General features: G+C 38.2%; 1 protein-coding gene across 1 annotated transcript in view; it reads right to left on the reverse strand.

Annotated features, from left to right (window-relative positions):
* Window positions 1-7481: 7481 nt before the first annotated feature.
* LOC144445218 (uncharacterized) overlaps window positions 7482-24452 on the reverse strand; it is a 43280-nt gene continuing 26309 nt past the window's right edge. Inside the window, exons 5-19 of the mRNA XM_078134760.1 lie at window positions 22317-22787; window positions 21437-21627; window positions 20451-20531; window positions 19225-19590; window positions 18442-18521; window positions 17586-17649; window positions 16843-17088; window positions 15806-16062; window positions 14716-15040; window positions 13805-13963; window positions 12649-13029; window positions 11533-11811; window positions 10723-10801; window positions 9941-10043; window positions 7482-8980 (exon numbers count right to left, since the gene is read on the reverse strand). Of these exons, the coding sequence (XP_077990886.1) occupies window positions 8854-8980; window positions 9941-10043; window positions 10723-10801; window positions 11533-11811; window positions 12649-13029; window positions 13805-13963; window positions 14716-15040; window positions 15806-16062; window positions 16843-17088; window positions 17586-17649; window positions 18442-18521; window positions 19225-19590; window positions 20451-20531; window positions 21437-21627; window positions 22317-22787 (3209 nt within the window). The 3' untranslated portion in view covers window positions 7482-8853. The remainder of the gene's footprint in view (window positions 8981-9940; window positions 10044-10722; window positions 10802-11532; window positions 11812-12648; window positions 13030-13804; window positions 13964-14715; window positions 15041-15805; window positions 16063-16842; window positions 17089-17585; window positions 17650-18441; window positions 18522-19224; window positions 19591-20450; window positions 20532-21436; window positions 21628-22316; window positions 22788-24452) is intronic.

A 24452-nucleotide genomic window follows, 5' to 3' on the forward strand; every position in this document is an offset into this window, starting at 1 on the left:
GTTAGCTCAGCCTTAAAATTTGGGGAAAATGGTATAAAACACATGTTTTTGGTCAAAAAAGCATGTGAAAATTAGTTAACAAGGGTTAACATTTAAAATTTACTGTAAAAATTGGCAGGTAAATAATTTAAATGTGAAGTAAATTATTTATTATACAATCAACTGCTACTGTCCCCTGGTGTTTACAGAAAATACAAACAAATTTGCATATTTCATGTATTCAAATATGACATACATACAAATCTCCAGATACTGCACAAATGTAGAATATAACATTACCAAAACATTTGATGAGATGTGTTTTTCTCGTGGATAAAATTCCCTAAGAAAGGTCATACACTTTGGGAAAAACGGAGAATACATTACTTCGTTTGTGGACCAGTAGTCATCGATGTCAGGTTTCCTTATGACACCCATTGCAATAGACAGACCGAGAAAGACAAACATCTCATCTCTGTTTACAGGATGCCACTGCCAAGAGAATACTGTGGTAACCCGCCATTTTCGACCTTCTCCTGTATCGTCTGATCTGCATAACGATTAGTGCACGGATGATGATATCCAACACTTTGTCAGTTAAAAAAATCTGACGAACGACAACTCTGTTGACTCTTCGGTAATGTCTTCATGGAGACCCACCTTGGAGCATAGACAATAGTCAATACATGTCAGTTTATTCAAAAGTACACCCATTTCACATGCTTCCCATCAAGAAAAATACAACCTACTTTTAAATTAGCTATTCATATATAGAGTCTAAGACATATGCTGTTTACAGTGTTCATTTACTTGGAGAAACCCTGTTTCAAAGAGCAAGACAACACCAACTCCTTATGAACATTCAATTTGTCTGAAGATGCAATTTACCCACAAATTTCTTTTCTTTGAATGGAAACCAGAGTTGGACCAGCAATTCCTGGTAGTTTTCATGAGATGAGGAACATCAGAGAAGAAATATATCATCCTGTCATCATCTGCATATATGTTTGGTGTTGAGTATACTACATCTTCTGTTCCATTACCATGTAGTCTATGAAACCGTCTATTTGGTGAGGCACCATCAGAGTTTGACGCCATGACCTTAAACCCTATCAACTCTAAGAGGGCTATGGCATCCCACACTAATGGGAAGAGGTAATCAGATGTGATGGTGGTTGTTGCGAAGTATGCCAGTGGATAGATTAACCTGATTGTGGTTCCTCTAACCATGAAAACCAATATATATCTTTCAACTTCTGGTACAGTTGGGTTGCCATCATTCTTCAAGGCCCTGTCATACTTCTGTAAGTCATTGCCAAAGTTTCCAATGATTACAAACCCTACCAGCTGGCCAGAATTTTTATCATACACAAGGTCAGCTCTGAGTCTGACTTCATCATGGAGCAGAACTACATATTTTTGGTGTTCTTCAAGTTGGCTGAAATTACACTCTCTATACAGTTGTTCGAAAGCTGCACCCGTGAAGCCCGCTGTTGCCATTGTCCAGTGGGTGTAGTCCATTAGTGTTCTTTCACTTGGAAGTTGAATAACACCTGATTCTCTCAAAGTGTTGTATGCTGCACTTGACCTTAACCGCAGGTTGAGACACCATTTGATGAACATAGGGTGCCACTGATGACCTCTAGCATCTCCGCATTGGCTTGCTTTCTTTTGTTGCTCCCAAAACAACTTTTCTGTATAACGCTATCAAACTGTTGAATTACTTGATGAATTCCCTGTGCAGTGTCTTCATCCAAACTTTCTCCTTCTTCTCTAATACTCTCTCGAAGCCTGTGCCTAAGCCTTGCCTCACTAGCTTCTGCTCGTCGTTTGGCTTTGATGATGTTCTTGGTTCGTGCATACAGTTCCCTGGTATTTAAACTGGACAATGAAACTGAACTATCAGCTTTGAGTTTTTGCACAGTTTTCTCTTCCTCATTGGCTGAATTGTTTTGTCGGCTCATCCACACATACAGCTTCTTACGCAGTTTTGCCTTTCAATGGTACCATCATGCAGTTGTTGGATCTCAAAGTGCCTTCTTCATCTTCTAACAATACCACTGTTTTAGTAATGGCTTTCTTATCTTGAAAGTGTCCATTTGAAAGATATGTAAACTGTTTTTTTGTGTTTCCAATACAAATACAGCAACAATCGAGATGTTCAATAACAGACAGAACCACTGAAGGAGAACACAGCTTCTCAGGAATCTGTGGGAACACTGTCTTAGCATCGACCATTTGATGTAGCATTCTTACTTGCCATGTACCATCTTGTTTCACTATGCACGACTTCATGATTGTTGGTTCATGGCCATATGATGACTTGAGAGAGAAATCGCATTTCCATGCTGTCACTGTGTCAGACTGGTACATCCATCCTTTTGGCAAACTGCAGGTTTCAAGGAATGACTTTGTAGCCTCAAAACTCAGAGATATATGGCTTCTGTAATGGCGATTGAAACTGAAACTGTGGGTTAAAAATAGCTTGTTTTGCTAATGCCAGAGGGTATTGCACTGCAAAAAGTTGTGGTGACACTGGATTTGGCAAATTTACGGATTGAAACGAGGTATGCTGAAGATTCTTGTCACTTCTGTAAGTTAATGGTTGACAGTTTTCTTTTGGATGGCAATTTGGGGTTTCATCTAATTCTTCATGATAACATGATGCATCACTGGAATTAATCTCAGGAGAATCAGTGACAGTGGAGTGACAAATTTCTGAAACTACCTCACTCATAGTGCTCTGTACTGCATTTTTTCTTTCAAGAGACCTCTGTCTTCTCTTAGTGTGGTCGCGTTTCCTACGTTGGCGTATGCCCCACTTGTAAGGCATGACTTCACTGTGGAAAGTTGATTTCACTATGGAAGCAACATAGATGTAGATGTCAGTGTAAAATCACAACACTTTACATCACATCTTAGCCTTATATGAAATAGACAGTTCATGAATCTGTTAAAATCGGACCCCCCCCCCTTCTGTCTTTTCTAAATCACACTCAAGACGGTTTAGTGCCCCTCCCCCCAGTTAGCCCTGTGAGTGCGGGACTACAAGTGAACTCTCCTACTTGGGATCCATATTCTTAAACTGAGTCCGTTGTTGCGGACTCAGTTCACCCAAGATGGCTACCAGTATTCGTCAGTGGAGAAGAGTAGCTGGTGAGTTAGGGGGATCCAGGGAGTATTGGTCTGGTACGAACCATCCCATTCGTCTCGTCACCTTTGTAAACAGGACACTGTACTCTGGGGACAGTTTGGTGCTTTGCGGGATTTTTCCCGTTAAGTTGTTGCAAACAAACTGCCACAAGTCCGTGATTGGGAGGTCTTCACCACAGATCCATGTCGTTAGTTGGCAAAGCAGATGGTAAATTGGCTTAAACCCTTTGCCTTCCAGGGTCTCTCCCAGGGTGGCCTTCTCCCATAGTTGTTCTGGGATGTGCTTGCTGAAGCAATGGAGCTTCAGTTTTCTGGTCCAGCTATTACATCCTGGGATGGGGCATGGGGATGAACGTCTGGGATGGCCTTCTTGTGATGTTACCATGGTGACTTGTCTGGTGGGTAGACAGCTCAGTGGTGGTCTGGTGTCATCTCCTTTGCTGGACTTTCCACTACCCGGTTCATAGGTTTCTGTGGACTCCAGTCTCCTTTTCTTTTGTTGGCTGCCACTGGTACTTGGGCTGATAGTTACCGGGGCTAGGTCCGTTTTGGGGCGGACATCAACCACCAGTCCCTTGTCAGTGATGTTTGCTGTTCTGGTTGAAGAGTTACCTTGGTTGCTGCTGGCATTTGATCGTATCGTTACCAGAGTTGAGTCCGTTTTGGTGCGGACGTCAACTACCAGTCCCTCATCAGTGACATTGGCTGTTCTGGTTGAAGAGGGGGGTGGCCTCCTGGCTTTTCCTCTTTGCTGGTATCTATGGGGATCCAGAGGGTGCGACAATTTACTTAGACACCAGGTGTCATCATCCATGATTAATGGGATGTATTCATGTGCCACGTCTATCCACCAATATCTTGATGTCGATCTCGGATAAGAATGTAGTAGTCAATAGCTTTGCCATCTAAGAACCAGCACATGTTGTCTCTTGTTTCCTGGATTGTCCACTGATTGGAGTGTGCATACTGCTCGTATCGGGGTATGGAACTCCGCCATGTACTATCTCCTGAGTAAATCAAGTTCTTGGGGACATAGGGATGATGTGGTGGTTGGCCGTATCCCCTTCTATCTGACGCACTGGCTCCCTGATCCCAGGTGTGTCGCTGACTTGTCGGTGTTGGAGGAGTATGGTGGTACTTCTCACTCCTACATGGGGAGATGGCCCTTGTACACATGGTGTTGGCGCTGGTGGGTGTGCTGCAGGCATTGGTTGTTCCTGCTATAACTGAGGTGCACCTGGCAACACTAGGTGGTCTGGTTGTTGGCTCATAGTTGATGACACTAAAGGCTGTGAGACTGTTTGTGGTCCATATGATTGCATGGGATTAGGCTGGTAGTATGGTGGTACCATGGGGTATGGTGGGTATTGGTATGGTGATGTTGGCTGCTGATGGTATGCCAGATAAGGCATTGCCGGTGGGTAGTACCCCATGATAGGTGGTTGGTTCCCTGGCTGCCCCATTGTATAGCTGGTTGGTGGTGGCTGTTAATATCCATCTGGTTGGTAGCACCCCATGGACGGTGCCTGGTAGCCTGGTTGTGTCACTGGTATGTTTGCAGCTGGTGGTGACTGGTGATATGCAGGTTGTGATGGACCAGGTGGTGGTACCTGATACCCCCATGAGGGTGGGTAGTACCCCACTGGCGGTGGTTGAGGCTTTCGTGGTGGCATCGGTTGGCCTGTCATTTGCAGATGAGGCCCAGATGGTGGTGTCTGGTGCACAACTGGTGTTTGTGGTGCCGGAGGCTCAGCTGGTGGTGCGTCCTGGGATGGTGGTGACTTCCCTTTGTTTGCCTTTGGTCTTGCACCCCCATAGACTGAGTTGGCAGCAGCTTGATCAATAACTTCTCCCATCCTTGCATTGAATTGGTCTTGCTGTGGTGTAGTATCAGTGCTAGTGGGACTACCACCACTGCAACCTAGAACGTACATCGATCAAACTGAGAAACATTTTAGTTTCATTTATGTCATTCTATTTCAGTAACAATGTATCATTTTCACGTACCGTTCGCACATGTGAGCTTGATTTTAGGCAAAATATCGGGCTAACAGAGTGCACACAGACTCTTTTGTTCGCTTGTATTGTTTGCATTCAGTATTTGGCATTTCGCACGTTGTTTATTTGCACCATTCAGTGTCTTATCATGCTTTGTGTAACTTGTAAGCCTAATTGACAACTGGCCAACGGTTTTTACTAGACAAATTTGAAACAAATTTTGCGTCAGTTTGACGGTAAACCTGCTATATTGGCTACCAAACTTAGTTAACGTCAGCGTCAGTTATTTCTACTCATGTTGCATCACTATATATTTACAAACAGTATATATGAAATATGAGAGCCACATGAAACTTTTTCAGTGCAAAATGGGATGAAGACATGAGGGCAAAGTCAGTGCTCCTTACAGCAGTTTGAATTTCCTGCATATGCATACATTACCCATAATCCTCTATATAATGGACCTTGGCCTTTAAATGGGCCCCTAAACTAGCATATGAATAGTACATACAAGCTGAATGTGGAAACGACGTGACGTTACACTTCCTCAGAGTAAAGGTATGTCAGGTATCCTGTCCAATAGTTTGGGTTACAGTAGTCCAAATAATGCCACTGATGACCTTGCGATCGAAAGCAACGATCGATCAGTGGCTTCAACATCACTGGCCATGGCTGATAAGGTACAAGTTCTCCCATGCAACGAGCCGTCTCAGCGTCCTAGATCCTGCTTTCGTTGAATCAAGCAACACCAATTTAACTTTTAACCATCAGTCAAGTGCGTCAGGATTATTTCAAAACTGTACATTTTCAGGTTCAGTCAATGTTCAATTTGTTAACCATTATATTAAAGTAGACTGTGTAATGTCGCGTCTCTGATTTACTGTCTCGAGCTTTCTCCGATTCAACTGATTCAACGCGGAGACAACTATTTTTAGCAGTGTACAAGATTGTATTGTTCTTATGTAAATATCCAAACCAAATTGTTGCTTTCTTTGACCTCTTGCCCCGTTTTCTTTGTTGCTAGTAGTTTTCAACGCGTTTTTGTTATGCATTATATGATGTAAATAAAGTAATTTATCAATGCAATGCAATGTAGTGTATGGTTTGTGTTCATGTAGTGTGTGTGTGTGGGGGGGGGGGGCGACATGAACGCGAGCACTCTATAGATTCTAAAGTCATGTCTTTACATTCTTCTACCCTGCATTAAAAACAAATAGTATTAAATTTATTAAACTTTTGTTCCAAACACAACTTGAAAATTTTACCTTTCGACTGCACACTGCAGTCTGTCACCAGATTGACCCACTATTCAGCACACGTGACCTTATCGACACGTGAGCCTAAGGGGTCATAGGTGCCTGAAAGTTTATATCGCCCTCTGTCTTCATTCAGTGATGGTAATAGCCCAATAATAAGATCATGCCATCAGAGCTGCATTTAGTTGCTCATAAAATATAACAATGGCACAGGGTGGTTATATAAGTGACAGAAATGTTGAGTATGAAGTATGAAGTTGTAACCTATAGGCATGGGGGGGGGGGCAGACTGAGTAATCTGGGAGTTGCACTTTGTTTCCCTTTTTGTTTTTGTTTTTTTCTGTGTACGTAATCTTGCAACAGGTTCCATCGGGAGAACAGTGCTATTGCACTGAAATGGTGTCTGTTTATGAAATAAATAATAAATTATTATTTTTGAAAAACTGTATGGCCATCGTAGAGTTTGACCACACCAACTTCGGTAACTACTTGATATATATTTGAACTTGTGTGTGTTTAGAAATTGAAGTGTTTTCTTAGAATCAGTTTGTTGAGAAATGTGTTTGATTCAGAACTGATGAATTCTGACAAAAACCATGTTGCTTCCATTTGGTCTCAATGAAGACTCTTGAAGAAGTTCATGTTCAATGATAAATTTGAACTGTTCAGTATTTTCTGGATATGTGTGAATCAGCTTCTAGATGCTAATTAAAGTGTGCACGACTATGGGAAGCACTTGATTAGCCAGCCTGGCGTTCTTGTAAAGTCTGCCTAGTACAACTATCATTCAAAATAAACTATCATCCACTGTGGTGAAACATGTTTTCTGACATTTTAATATAGCTACTTTGCATAGGCATTCCGGAAGGATAAATATATTTTGTTTGCTGGTAGATTCAGTTGTATCTTTTTTAAATCGGTCTATATAATGATAGTCTGTGTCTAGTTTATTTACATATTTTATTTTATATATTTTATTCCCATCAAGAGTGCCATAAGGCAGCTACTTACAGATGTGAGTCAAAAACTTGCAATATACTCTTAAAGTATATTAGAAACAAAACTGATTACACAAGAACAAATTAAAAACATGATTAATCAAAATGCTGGCATGTTGGGCAAGAAGAAATACTTGTAGCTGCTTCTACAATACACAAAGATAAATTAAAAACATTCAATGTACTTGCAGAGCTATTTTACAATGTCTTGTAACTTGGCTGATAAAACCTCAATACTTTTTTATACCTTGATATCGGAAACTGATTGTAATTGTATCAATCCAAACACCTCTTTAAATTATACATGTGTACCTTTAATATTGCAGCAGTATTTAGAGAATTGCCATTACACATAACCACTGTTTTGACAAAATGTTCTGTAGATATTCTATTTGTTATTTCCTCTTTAACATGACATATTTCAACAAAATAACAATATCAGTACTGTATGGATGAGTTTATTATGAAAACTGCGGTCATTCCACCTACAAGGATGCTTCCTTCAATGTGGAGACATAGACTTTAAAAAGGTTAAAGCTGCACTGGCTGTAACTTAAGTATTCTTTTATTGATCAGACAACCAACAATGTATTCACTGAAATTTGTTAAAATACTGATAATGGGCTCTGTACATTTTAATTATGGGTACATTTTATCCAGCAATGGTGCTGTCAGAAAAAAGTTAAAGCCATGGTCACATTTGGGTGAGTGCAGCGCAGACCCAAAAACTCAATTGATTTGGGTTTATATGACCATATTATGTGTACAGTTATATAAAATATGTTTACTCACAGATGGTTCAATAGTCAAGAATGTAAAATATAATGAACAAGTCATCATATCATAGTCTAACAAAACTTTTTTTAAATATTCCAGTTGCAGCTAGTGCATCTTTAATAGCAGTTTGACAGAAGTCAAGCTTTAAAGTCATACTGTGTACATAAATTTTATGAAACGTTTCAGTCATTCTTGGGAGATCTTAGTGGGCTGCGAGCTGATTGCAGTCAAAGGCGAATGACCTCTGCATTTTTATTTTGTATTCAATGAACAATTGTTTTATTGCGCTTACTCTGTGAACAAATCATCATATGGCCATGGACGGAATTCCTTGAAATTAAGTGAAGTACAAAAAGTCGTTTTGAATATTAACAGATATCTTGTATAAATAAAAGTAAACTGTACACTGCATTTATATACATATAAAAATAACTCCTGATAATATAACACATTCCTCTGTGTACAATATATGTTCTAAAATTCTTCCTCCTCTAAATAAAGTTCTCAGTAAGAAGCTATATAAGGGTTTTTCAATAATTAGGCAATATGTTAACTATGCAAACTCAAAATTCCATACAGTTTCATATGATTAATTCATCATGTATAATACATATAGCTCAGAATTTTGCATTCCAGCAATATGCATAGGACAAAAAATCTATGGTTTTGCCCTTACAGGAGGCATTCAGTTTTTAAATTGGTATATCCTCAACTGAAGTTATCATCATTGGATCTTCCGTTCCAATACTGGCACTTGTCTTGCAGACAATTTGTGATTTGGCCGTCCAAGGCTTCTTAGGGGATACTTTAGCTGCTTTCCTGGAATGGTGATGAAATACATGTCATAAATGCCTAACGAAGTGTTCTTCTCGTCAATATGTGCGAGTGACAAAGTGACTCGGCGGAAATCTGTTAATTTTATAGCATAAGAAATGTGAAATAGCTTATTCACATTGTATGTATGTATGTATGTATGTATGTATGTATGTATGTATGTATGTGTGTGTGTATGTATGTATGTATGTATGTATGTACGTACGTACGTATGTATGTATGTATGTATGTATATGTGTGTATGTATGTATGTATGTATGTATGTATGTACGTATGTATATGTGTGTATGTATGTATATGTATGTGTCTGTCTGTGTATGTATGTATGTATTTATTTACCTTTGTTTGTATTATACATGTATATATGTACATACTTACATGTGTGTATGTATAGATATTATGCTTGCATGCATGTTTGTGTATCTGTATGTATGTATGTATGTATGTATGTATGTATGTATGTATGTGTACGTATGTCTGTGTGCATGTATACATGCATACAGCTATGTATGTATCTATGTGATGTCATGACATTTCATATTTATTGGAAAGTGCAACATCATGCACTGATTACATAAATGTAGCTGACTGTGCTCTACAAAGCCAGCCTCGCTATATCTACTCATATCGTTAGAGAATGTCTTGACACATGACTCCCTTGACAAAAGAATAAGTTCGGTAATCTTCAACATTTCCGACAAGATTCTATTTCAACATCAATACAAATTTTTAAAAACATTCTTAATATATTTCTATTCTCTATTTTGAAGAGGACAGATTCCAACATCATGAATTATCATAAATGACGTTTTAGGACACACGATTGTCGCTCTTTGTTTGATTGGAAGCATTGGAATATGACACAAACATATACCACGGTGTCTTAGAAAAGGATGTATGTGACAACATAGTGTACATTGTAATAAATGTCTCAATTTCACTTACTTGGCATAAACATATTTGTAGAGAAAGACAATGAGGGCTACAACACCAATGGCAGCAAGAGTGCCAACAACAGAACCAATGATGATCGCCTGCTTATCAGAACCTGTAAAAAATATGTACAGTGTACCATCAATCAATGCATATTGTAATGATATTTTGTAGAAATCCATGTCAAAACAGGGAAAACTGGTGCTTGCATCAATTACCACATAGCATGAAGTAATACTCTTATCTGCAAGACTTGGACATGTATGTTTACATAAAATTCGACACACCAACCAACCACTCAGACATTTGAAGACATATCTCTCATTCAACATTATGTAAAGTAACAGATGTAAACCTTTAAAATGAAGTACATTAAGATACTATTACCAAGACTTGTGTAAATTTTTCGTTCAGCTTTGTAAAATATGAGCCACATGTAGGGACCTTGTGACTACGAGTCGCAGATGAGTCACAAGTATATCCTGTCCGAATTAAGAAACAAATGAACATAGTATGCCTGGGCATTTTTTGTTTAAGAAAAACAATGGGAAATGGACATTTCGAATGTTTTGATTAGTATTTAGAGTGGTGGAATCATTTAAATAAATATGCATTGCAGTAACATAGAATAACCAGGTTATTAATTTCATATTTTCTGTTCGAACACGTACAACTTGACTTACACTTGATATAATGTATTAATATTCTTGTTTGTGACGTTGCTGATTCATTGCAATATGTAACCTTTAACTTTCACATGTTATGGTTTCATGAATGTTCATGAATATTCATACCTGGTGCTGTAGTTACATTTGTCTGACACTCAGAATCTGCTAGATCATAGCATTCACCATCTACTATGCATATGTCAGTCTATGATAGAAAAGTGGGACAAAACAATGATAAAAAGATGCATGTGTAAGTACACATGAAAAGTCACATTGCTAATCAGGTTTGATGATTATGTTGATGATTTACTATGGTGGTGGTGGGGATGATGATGATGATGATGATGATTATGATGGTGATTACAGCAACAACGATATTGATAATTGAGATTTTGATGATGATAATGACGACCATGATTATGATATTAATGATAATGATTATGATGACGATCGTTACGACAACAATGATGATAACTGACATGGTGCTTACGATGATGAAGATGGCATGAAAATTCGATTCAAATGTATTTGAACACATAATGTGGAAATAAACTTTGTACACAGTACGAGAAAGGCACATTGGAAATAAGCTTAATTAATATACATGTGTATGCAACAATAGGGAACTTGCAATCCAAATCCAGACTGAGCATGCTCAGACGCAAAGGAGTATGGGATTATATGTGGCTATTGTAATAACTTATCTGGAGCTACCGATGAAATAAACCTCCCACACTGGTCAGGGTAAATATGAATTGATTATTGGTGGTTATAAACAATGTAACAATATTGTTTACAATACTAATAGGTTAGTGTTTATTATCACATTTCCCATGATGCAACATTCAAAATGGCGGGTTTGCAAGTTCCCTATTGATGAACTCATATTTTACTATTTCCTCATAATTTTAATCTGTAGAACCAAATCAAACAAACCTTTCTAACACAGTAGCCTTCAGTTCCATTGCACTCGTCACATCTTGAGTCGTGTATAACAACAAGGACTTGGGGGCTTGCACGCTCTCCGTCATTACTCACGGACACCAGTGCACCACTTGGATTTAGTGGGGCCGCCTCTCCGTCAGTTTGATTGTCAGCGGCACCTTTTCCACCTAGAGCTGATTCAACAGAACACTGCACTTCTTCGAAAGTCTGGTAGATTCCCTCAATATTTTTTGTTATATTCTCTAGGATAGTGAAACCTTCCTCGGAAATCTATGAAAGGAAAAAAATACATAGTAATGGGGTACATGTAATTTAAATGGTGCTTTTCTGGCAAAATCTCGAATGTGGTACTGACGTACACGCCTTCCTGCTTGTAACGTATAAGAATAAAACGTTCCTGAAATTTCCGCACTTATAAGTTAAGGTTCACCGTTTACTTTACCGCTTAATCTACTTCAGACTCAGTGAAGTTTGGAGTCGTGAGGGAAAACATTTTTTGTTTCATCAATGTTAACCGGTCTTTTTGACATATTCCCCTCATTCAGTATTTTCGTGATAACCACACTTCATATCAAGTAATGGTACTGACTCTTCTTTGAAAGCTTTCCGATAAATTTGACGTCACTTGAGGATTAACGTAAACATCATGAGATACATGACTTGATGGCTAAAACGATGGTGTGCTGTGAATCGAACACTACAATATTAAAGGTGCCCATGTCCAGGTTATATGTTTTTGGGCGGGATGTATGCTGAGTATGTAAAGGTCACTCAGTATTTAAATACTGAAACATTACATAAATATCACTTGCAATTGACTAAACTCAAACCTGGTATACCTGAGTTTTATACCTATACGAATAAAATGTATAGGAATCCATTCTAGGCAAAAACACTGTTCTGACAATGCCAGAAGACAATTATAGCAATGCCATAGAAGACATGTCTTATAGTTTCATTGAGATTTCATGCAAGCATTTTATTGTAAGTAAACTTATGAACTCGGCTTGTGCCACTTTAATAGCTAAGATGACAACAATAGGCACCTTTCAAGTTATTTTGAAAACAAAAATAAGAGAACTAGTTGAATTTATGGATGTTATGTACCTCAACACGTAACACGTGACATGTTAGATCTTTAGATTCCACAAAATTCATACCCCGGATGGTGGCGAGTGAACAGCTGTCTTTTCTTACATCACATTTGCCATTTTTATTTGCCTTGTAGACGTCAGGTGCATCATTCAGATCAATAGAGCAGTCATTTCCCGCAAACCCTTCCGTACAGTTACACACACCACCACTGCAGTTCCCTCTACTGTTGCAGTCAGACGGACACAGAACATCTATAATGGACGTTGGCGGCGCAAACGTACCATTTCCGTCCCCGGTATCCTCCCAGAAGGTTGAATTCTTGGACACGACTTCTGCACACTGGGTTTGCAGCATAGAACCTGCAGACTTGGCTTGAAGTAGGTCATCAAAAATCTGATGTGAAAATGAAATAGTTTTCAGTTACAATCATTTAATTACTGTAATCATGATGGTAATTGTGATAGTAAAGTTTCTGGACTGAGATAAACAAAATCTAAAAAAAAAAAGTCCACAACCAATGAGGGTTTGCAAAAATAAAAATGTAAGGATCAACAATTCATGTGTGGTTTGTATCATTTTTTTGACAAAATTTGAATAAAATTTGTTAAAGATAAATTTTTTTTTTAAAAATTCATACACAAAATCAGGTAAACAATGGATATTTTATGTGAATATTTTGTGTAGATGGAACTATTGTTATCTTTAATTAATGATACTGATTGCACCTGTGCTTTCAGGGATTTTCCTCTTTGAAATTATATTAAACCGTATTTTGTTAACATCAACACGGAGAAGTATAGCTACAACATGTGCAAAGTCCTTGTTTGTAACTCAGTAAACTGCAAACCATTAATAAATGTGTCAAATGTTTGTTATTGTAAGTACAATAACAAACATTTGACACATTTTTAGCTTTGTGCATTGTATTTAGTTACAAACAATGACTTGGAATATGTTGTTTCATGTTCTAAGATTGATTTTTCAAGTAGGAAGCCATGATAAAATTCTTTTATATATTACAAATCCAAAATGAATGCCCAATCCCCATTATGACCACTTTAAGACATATTTCTGTGACCAGTTTACATATGTAATGTCATCTCTGAAACTTTTGTTGTTTACTTCAGAATGTAAACAATTGTTTTTGATATCAGTAAGGTAACGTCACCTGTATATCAGCTATGCAGTTCGCCATCAAATCATCTACTTCTTTCTCATCAAGAGCGCTATCACACTTCTGTCCTGATGGGGAATCAGTAATTTGACTTTTGCATGCATCTGTCGCTTGCATTTCAGTTATGCCAGAATCAGTTGGCCACGATGGCGCCTATGTACGTCATGAATGACGTCAGTAGAGAGAGTTGTGTTTAGTAACATTACTGAAAATTGAAATCGTTTCATAAAAGCTGGCAATTTCAAATGTGTTACGTAATACTTGCCCCATCCACTGCAAAGATATGCCTACAGTTATTCAACACTAAGTGAAATAAAAGATGGATGTGTCAATTAACTATCCAACTTTTACCAAAAGGGAAAACCAATGTTGATTTATGACTATTAAACGTAGAACTTCTGTGCCCTTTGTGATATTGAGGGTCTACTTTTAATGCCTTGAACACAATACGCAATACGTATTGCAGACCACTATCCTGTGTACGGCAAGTGCACAACCACCTCAGGTACGCTTCTTCAGGTTTCGATGTTTTAGAGGGAAAAGGGGACTTTGACTTGAAAGAATGCAATGGATATATATATATATATATATATATATATATATATATATATATATATATATATATATATATATATATATATATATATATTATAACTAAGTATATTATAACTCAGTGAATGGAAAATGTCTATGTAGGAGTAAACAACGTCGCAACAACGTGAAACACTGTGTAACGGCCCCCTGAGTATCTTTCAATTGCTTGATATCGTGTTATATATATATATATATATATATATATATATATATATATATATATATATATATATATATATATATATATATATATATATATATATATATATATTGTATACACGTAACGCAACCGTCTGTAAGGTATATCTTACCGTACTACTGTCGTCCTCTTCATATTCAAATACGAATGGTTCCTCATCGTCATTGCTGGTAACAGTGCCGCCGTCGTCAGTTTGTCTCTTCTTTCGATAAAACCAAAGGTGTTGATCAGTTAGGTCACACCAGTAGGATGAACAATACCACCAGGGATACCATGGATACGGCAGGTAAGATCTCGCAATATCACGTCCGTAATAGCAATTATCCTCCACACCGTCTGAGTTGTAACCTTGACTGCAAGTACAATACTGGTGAACAGTATTTTGTCGAGTGACTGGTCTAAGTTTACCATAGAATAGGTTTTCTTGGTAAGGCACCCTGATGAAATTAATTCAAAAACATCATTTTTCGGACATATTTTACCTATGGTGTTCTGCCAATCTATCAAATTCACCTGAATTTCCAAGAAATTACTTAATCACATTAAAATGTGCCTTATGTGATTTACCTACACCGTCATATTTACTGATACCTTCAATGTCATGAAAATGTATACAATTACAACCGTTGCAAGTTAGTGTTCACTGACTCGACTAAACCAATTATGCACATGCTACACTTTAAGATAGTAAGATTGAATGAATACATTTTCTTGAGACATTTTCTCTAAATGAAATGAACTAATAACATGCCAACCATGGAGACATCAAACGCAGACATCAAAACATTGGCGCCCACGTGTCTGTGACTAGTGGCATTTAACTTAAGACAAGATGTAGCAAGACAAGACATTGCTGTTGCTATTTTAAAGTGTAGATGTGCAGTTTCGTATAGGTTTTTGCGTGGTTGTATCAAACTTAGCCAGTGAACACTAACTTGCAATGGGCTGTATTAAAGCTAACTGAGGATCGAAAACATTTTAATGATACAGTTTCTGTACAAAATCTCCACGTTTTCTGCTACCAAATGTGACAGAATTGGTGTGCCATAGACAATTGTGTGACATTTTTTTACGCAGTAAACCATTGACTTGTAATAAAAGCCAGTTATTAAAAAAAATAGACTGATTCACGCTTGTTATTTCTTGTCAATAACACAAATGACAATAAAGTTGAGTGACTATTTGCTGAATGTAAATCTTACCTCCAGGAAGTTGAAAAACTTCTTGGAATACTTAGAGTCCACCATCCCCAGCTGTAATCCAATGTAGAGAAGTAACTGCTATAAATATTACCAGAAGAGCCTGTCTGTCTATGGAGCAAGTCATTTTCCGAATTTCCATCATAACTTCCACATAATCCCGTGTTTTCCCATGCATAGTCATCAGTTCCAGGTGAAAAACAAACATCCATGTATCCGTAATCACGGACTTCAACAATTCCTCCAGTCGGCAGATAAATCTGAAATAGAACAGAAGCTTGATTTTTAACAATGCATCGTTCTGATATTGGATCTGGTCTGTGTTAATCTGCTCCTCGCGGACTTCACTCCAGTGGCAGAATACTAACACACCTCGCAATATATGTAAACTTAATTCGTATGTTGAAAACGCATGTTCATGTGTTGCCCCACTAATGTGGAACAGTCTGGTAAACTACATCAGGTACCCATTCTTGATAGTCAGGAAATATATTTATATATTTATTATTATTATATATATATATATATATATATATATATATATATATATATATATATATATATATAACTCGGTGAGTATCAATCTGCTAAGACAGTGCTCTATACCGCAGTGGCAGAGCGTAATAGTTTTGGTAGTACTGGAACTCTTTCTTGGTTGTAACTCGGAGTTTCACGCATTGTGCGATCATCAGTGTACAGACAAAGTTGTCTGATGATCGCACAATGCGTGAAACTCCCGAGTTACAACCAAGAAAGAGTTCCAGTACTACCAAAACTATATATATATATATATATATATATATATATATATATATATATATATATATATATATATATATATATATATATATATATATATATATATATATCGAGTCTGGCTGGTCAACCCTGCAATTTCTCCCTACCACTGTGTGGAGTACAGGGAGGCTCACTTCTAGCCATGAGAACGTACGTCCCTGATGGAGAGCTGGCTTGCATTTTGTGTGTCGCATGGCGTATTTTTGACTTTCAGTACTCCCTCTACAGTTTGATGTCTGTACCTTATAGAGATATCCATGTTGCATTCTGATTAGGCGGAAACCAGGTGTCATTTGTCCATTTGCGATAATTTGAATATTGAGGATGTACTCATCACGATAGTAACTGTAGCGTCGTCCCCACCAGTAGTACACCACTAGAGTGCGCTGGCTCTGACATCTGTCAATTATGATGATATCATCTTCAGCACGTACTGCTACCCCGCAGTTGCATGCTACACTTCCACACCGTCGGAGACGTGTTTGTATCTAGAGGTATCAAAAAATCACATTTTCAAATGCATGCATGAGCTCAATTACAAATACAAAATTACTAGTGCAAATGTTACTCTGTGGTGCGGTGCGGTGCGGTGCGTGTGTGTGTGTGTGTGTGTGGGTGCGTGTGTAATATGCTTTGTTGTTGAGATGAAAATTAATGTCACTCATAAGATCAGCTCCAAACTCATCGATATTTAAAAGAAATCTTAAGAATGTAGTCTGGTAATGTAATTGGATATCTTTTAAAGTACACTGTGCATTTTGTGTTGTTTTGTTTTGTTTTTTGCTGTGTACGTAATCTTGCAACAGGTTCCATTGGGAGAACAGTGCTAATGCACTGAAATGGTGTCTGTATATGAAAGATTAATAAATAAAAAAAATAAAAATAAAATTCGTCATACAAAGCATTAAAAGACATGTGTTGAAATTAATTATATAATTAAAGAATTTATAGTGTAAGAAAAAAATGCTGTATTAAAATGACTCACCTCATATGGTAAGAATTTGTGTCGATAGAAAATGTATTCTCCTGGACTAAATATGTGAAAGTATCTGTGAAAAAAGTGATTAACTGTTAATATAGTAGTTACCTCATCGATGATATCTTGAAAAATTGTTGTCAATGCCTTCCTCACTTAAATAGTTTTGTTAGCATATAGCTATACGTATGGCAAAGTGTGTGAGTGTGCGCGCGTATGTGTCTGTGTGTGTCTAGATCTGTGTCTGTGTCTGTGTGTAAACAACCTAAATAGTCTAAAGCCGCTGGACCGATTGCCATGATATTTGGTGTGTATATTACCTTGGGTGTCTAGTTCGGAAATTGTTGAAATCAAAATTATCTTACCACCAGTGTGTGATTTGGGTACAAATACGGGATTTTTGGTCAAAAAACTTAAACTAAAAACAATTACAAGGCAGATCGGTCTGAAATTTGATGGGAATGCCCTTAGTGGTGTTAAATTAAGAATTGTTCATAGCAGGATGAGCCCGTCAGTGATATGCAAATTAGGTATAAAAAGGTGTATTTCGGTCAAAAACCTGTAATTCCAAAACTACTGAGCAAATTGGGCTGAAATTTGGTTGGAACGTTTTTCAGGGTGGTTATGTTAAGAATTCTTCATAACATGATGATCCCATTGGTGATATGCAAATAAGGGCTAAAAATGTATGTTTTAGGTCAAAAAACTATAATTCCAAAATCATTGCGCAGATTGGAATGAAATTGGATGGGAACGTTCTTAGTGATGTTTGCCAGTATCAAACTTGGCTATTCACTTTTTCATGAGTTCTACACAATGTCTAATGTACTTTGTGTGACGTCATATGTTATTTACATAAACTTACGTGTTGTCAAACGTTGTGTAGTGAGGATCTCCACTCCCACAGCACATCCTGGAGTTTCGATCGCGATCATAGGTACGAATCTGTACACAGAATAACCAACAGAATTAGAGATGCATGTTAATAGGGTATGTCACCGTCAGGACAATAGACACATTGTGATTTACTCAACGACAATACCTCTCTTTCGTCGCAAAACACGGCTAGCCTCTTTTACGGCACCGTCCAAAACGCGCCGTCGTTATTTCGCAGTGTCGCGGTAGAAATAACATCTGGTTTGCGAGAATGTGCCTTTCGAAATGAACTATTCAAAGTATGAATACGTGAATAGTGTTCAAGTTGTCAAATATTTTGCTCGAACGGATATATAATCAAAATGAAACGGCCACTGTTGTACGCAATACCTGCTCTGACTCAAAACTGAGGAGCTGGCCTCTCCCCCCCCCCCCCCCATGTTAAATTTGTGTGATTAAGCCTAATAAAAAAATTGTGTGGTCCCTGTTACACTCAATTTTAGAATAGGTGGGGTAGGTAGATTTTTTTTTTTTTTATTACATTTTTTATGTTATTTTTTTCAGTGTTAGGCTTGGTCGGCATAAACGAGTAGGTACCATTGAATTCAAAAAATGTTGATCCCAATATTGGGGTAGATACGAAAAGTACCTGTGTGTTTTTATCCTGTGATCGGAGGATATTCTAGTCTCGGTTACCCAGACTCTCCAACCCGGCCGTGAAGTGAGGCTGAGTAACTTAAAATAAAGATCACGTACGCCATAAATCAAATACCTGTATTGTGTCATCCAGCTTGTATCCGTTCCAAACTTTTGAATAAGGTGTTGTAATTTTAGGAAACGTCAAGATATTCTCGCCATCGCCGTCGTCAAAGAAGTCTCTCTTTGCCTTCAGGTATATTGTGTGAACACCTTGGGAATTGGTGGGTGTGAAAGTAGGACCACAGCCATCTCTGACCACTACATCAGAAAACTTGCTATACCAAAGGGTTCTGTCGGTGATTGCTATTGGGACTGACATTGTACAAGGATAGTATGGTGGCAGTAGAGCGCCATCACAGACAAACGGTACAGTAGATTCTAACTGTATGGAGACGTCGTCATCGTTTTCATACAACTCGATAACTGGTGGTGACGTCACCTTGAAAAGAAAGAAAGAAAACGTCACTGTGATGTTGCACCCGAGCATTCACGTATGTGGTTATTTCGTACGAAACAATATTACAGCTGTTCTGTTATGTTTTGATTGGCAGTCAGGTAACTAAGCTGGTAGAAAAACAATTACATAGAGTGGTTCCGAGATTAAATTCTATGGTTTTTTTTTTATAATTAGCTATTCTGTTTGCATATCAACTTATCCCCCGCCTCTCTCTGTCTATATCCCCCCTCTAAGTAAATGTTTGTCTGCGCATGTATGTCTCATTTATCTCCATAGTTTATATTACTTGCTATCCATCTACCACCAAGGTCACAGTGTTCATTATCCATCCGCTTGTCAATGAAAATATTCAACCTGACATCATATAGTTTCATCCACCTGTTATCCATTTATGTTATAGGACAAATTTTTATAATAATGATATGTTATTAGTCTATCTTTTTGTCAACTATTCATCTATCTGTCAATCACATCAGTAGAGTCATTCAGCCAGCTAGTCAGTGGTCCATACGTATTGTAATACTTTCAACTTATCTAACTATCATACTGCCCTCTAGCGATATACAAATCTGGATGACTAAATTCCTCCATTGAATGGATGAATGAATGGATGTGTGGATGGATGGATGGATGGATGCGTGTGTGTGTGTGTGTGTGTGAATGGATGGGTGGGTGGGTGGGTGGATGGATGGATGGATGCATGTGTGGATGGATGGATCGATGGATGAGTGAATGGCTGTGTGGATTGTTGGATAGATGGATGATGAATGAGTGAATGGGTGGGTGGATGCGTAGATGGATGGATGTGTGGATGAATGAATGAATGAACTAGAAATACTGACCTTAATACCAGCAAAGAAAGAATCACTACTCCAATTTCCTATATTTATCCCGTGGTCAAAAATGTTGACTTTACACATTATCTAAGAAAAGGAAAAAGAATAAAATAGTTTTAATATCTTGAGTGACAAGAATGAAATTGATTGTTCAATTTAACGACGAGTTTGTGATTGACCCCCACAACAATGCACACACAAAAGACATCCACAATCTTTACAAAAAGGTAGAATAGTATTATTTTTTTTACTTTCGCGTATTTTTATTTATTTACATCGACTATTTATGGTATGAACGACTAGATATTTTGAGGACTATTCGACATGGTTTATGTTGGTTTATCGTCATAAAAAGTATCATTGTTACATGATTTTTTTTGACTGCACACGTCAGTCTTTGTCAACTAATTGACCCATTATTCACCTTACGGACACGTGAGTCTAAGAACGGGGCATAGATAACACTGCATGACAGTTAACGAAGATGGCAGATAATAAGTATCTTACAAAAAAAATCTTCGCCATAATATACAGCCGGTTCAGACAATGTAGACGGTGATGACACAGTTATGATCTACACAGATTGTTTAATATATATATGGATGAAACCTTTTCAAGTGAAAATTTGAAAACTCCTGGGCTATTTTACTATTGAAGTGAAAATTGAACTAACTTTAATTTGATACCTACAACAATGAAATCGTATACATACTCATGTGCGCGTGCCATGCTAACATGTTCACTGCACAGCTGAGATAACGTGTTGTACCCCCCTAGTTGTAGGAGGCACAACCAACTAACGATGTATCTCAACAGCTCAGTGAACAGGCTTATTGCCCTGTCTGTGAGATACGCCATGGAGGGGCGCCCTCACACATCGGTCAACGCCTTTTAGAGCAGACCGGTGAGGGCGGAGCGACACGACGCATAATATAGTCTAGCTCGTGCCATACATTGGTATGGCCGATAAATATAAAAATAGGTCATCTTACTGTAGAACCCATTTGCCAATAGTCTTCCGATAATGCGGCCGCCTTCGTAGTAACAGTAATGCTTTCTTCATGAACCTTTGCATCATTGACAAGCCAAGTGTACTCGTAGTGTATATCGGGGGAAGATGGTTGATACTGTAAGTCACAAGTGAAGACAATGACGTCCGTTGCCGACATACTCAACGATACACCTGCAGATAAAAGTTAGCATCGGCACTTTACAATACACATTGACGTATCTTGAATGGGCTCAATTCGTCACTTGAACTTTATGGGTAGGTTTTGATGGTCACTTTTGTTTCTTGAAGAAAAATATTTTTATTCCAACTGCCAAAAATATTTTGAATCAAGTTTGACATCTCTCAGATCTCTCATCAGAAATTCAGGTACGATTTCAAATGACTTAATGACATATGAGACTAGGTCAATAAAAGACAGTGGCAAAATATTAAGAAAACAATCATTACCGCAGACAGACTTTGTCTAGACGCAAGTATCGTACATAAGAACCAAAGTGAAAATAAACTCCCTCCGTTGAGTCACTGCCAAATGAAGATGTCCTAAAACTATACTCCAAAAGAGACAATATGCCCACGACATTATCCGCGGTACTCGTGTTTTGGACTACAAGATCAATTTGATGTGTCCGAAACATACGTATAATACATACGTGTCATTTTTGAATTACTAAACAGTTGAAAGACCTTGTAAGGTATATATTTTACATATTAGGTAGCACAAGCATAGTGAATATCGCCCTCTATTTTTGAAAAAGTGTATTATCAAGGTTCAGAGTCTTATTCTAGGTCACGAGTCATGACCAACTTGATATACAACGTTGAGAATGTAAATGTAGAAAAACGGCAGGCCTTTATCTTACCTGTTGATGATCCAAGGTTACAGCACGTGCCTTGCCAATTGTGTGGGCAAATGCAGTAAGACTCGGTTAGAGTACCATCATTGTAACATAATCTATTGCACGGTTCTGTTTTTGAATCTTCGACTGATGACCCTATCATGCAGTGTCTTTCTCGACTACCACTTGGTCCACAAGAAGCACTGCACGAACCCCAAGCCTGCCAAGTACATGTGACTGTAGTAGATTCGACAGTTGTTGCCGTTGCCGTCGTCGTCGCCCAATCATTCCCGCTTGTCGACGATGCAGAAGATGTCGTGATGCTATACCAGAGAGTAGTGGACAGCGCCATCACACTTGTTAACAACGTAGTAAGTGTATTGTTACTCGAAGGTGTTGGGGAGGTTGTTCCTACTTGGTTAGCCAATGATGGTGTCGTTCCCATTAAACTACTTGTCGATGTAGAGCTAGTAGTGTTGGTATCACCCATGTTTACTGTTGAAAAGATAAAATGCAACGTAAACCCAAAGTATATATTTGTCCATACTTAGTTTACAGTTTCGAATGTCTGCTCATATGTATCGAGTTAAGCGAATCTAGTAATCACTACTTGTTTCAGTATTTGTTGTCGATTCCTGTGTTTACAAAATGTATGTCAGCCACGATTTTTCGAAGTAATTTGTGACAGACAGTAGACTATAATGCCAAATATTGCTGAACAAAGTTGTCTGGGGGCCACCTTTGAATTTAGTCGAGTAGCCCTAGGGTATCACCAGCTACAATAGTCATCTCACACATGCATTGAGTCAAGCAACAGAGCGCATGCGCCGGCAATGTTCAGGTTCGAGATATAAAGCTTCATAAAACGAGCTACAAATATGTAAAAGCGAAACCGGGGTGGAGGTGAGTGGGGGGGGGGGGGTACTCGTATGAATTTTTGAGCAGTGTTCCGCCCAGATTCCAAAAACCTGCTCGTTTTGCAATTCTCTGGACGGTTTTTCGGCGAATAAATTACTAATACCTATTAATAGGGTATTCCGGTGTTGGAGCGTTAGAAAGGTCATAACCCGGGAACGTCTTCCACACCATGCTTAGTACGCTCGCGCTCGATGGACATTGCTAGCCGCTCAGCGGACACGATTTCGCCTTTTGATGGCGATTTTACCTTCCACTCGAGAATTTGATAAGATTTTTAAGCATGGAATATGTACACTATATATCACCAACCCCATACTCAGGGATATTTTTTAGAAAAATGGACCCACCGTAGGAACTTTTTCGTTAAAAAGTGAACCATTCGGCCCGGGCGGCACATCCTCGTTAACCTTCCTACGGGAGTCGAATACCAAGATATATACAGCTTATCAAAAAACTAGCTGCAAATATGTAAAAGCGAAGATGAGGGGAGAATGCTCGAATGAATTTTTGAGAGGGATGTTCCGTCCCGGTTCCAAAAATCAACCCGTTTCGCAATTCTCTTGTTTTCGGCAAATAACTGGCCAATGTCTCAGGTACCCCCCCCCCCCCCAGGGAGGGTGTACAATACAATAGACATCGGAAAATGAGCTTACAAAACCAAGTGACGGCTACATGTCTTTAGTGGTCTTTTGTATCTACTCTCTTATACCACTTCTTAGTAGGGTGGATGATGGATCGTTTTGGGGCCATGTGCCTTCGGCGATATAAGTCATTACCTACGTCACTTGTATCAAATCAGACAATGAGGACTGTGTTGACAACATGAAAGGCAACAGAATTCAAAATTGATTCGTTTTCTACACCGTGACATCCTGTGTGTCGAAATTGGCACCAAACACATTGACGTCACTATCTATTTATGTCATATCTCGTTGTGTATATTTACGTATATACTACGACTTAATGAATACTCGATCTAGTGCAACTTAGCACACTAGAACCAAAGTGAAACAACATAGGCCAAATCTACGTTTGTAACTCAATACATTTGCAAAAAGCTAAAATATGTGTAAAAAGTTTGTTATTGTACGTACAATAACAAACATTTTACCCATTTATTAATCTTTTACAATGTTACTGTATTGAATAACAAACAATGTCTTCTGTCTCTGTCTCTGACGTTGCTTTGTGAAGTAGGAAGCCATGATAAAGTTGTTTTATAAATTAAAAATCCAAAATAAA

The sequence above is a fragment of the Glandiceps talaboti genome, chromosome 14, assembly GCF_964340395.1.
Source record: "Glandiceps talaboti chromosome 14, keGlaTala1.1, whole genome shotgun sequence".
Lineage (NCBI taxonomy): Eukaryota > Metazoa > Hemichordata > Enteropneusta > Spengelidae > Glandiceps > Glandiceps talaboti.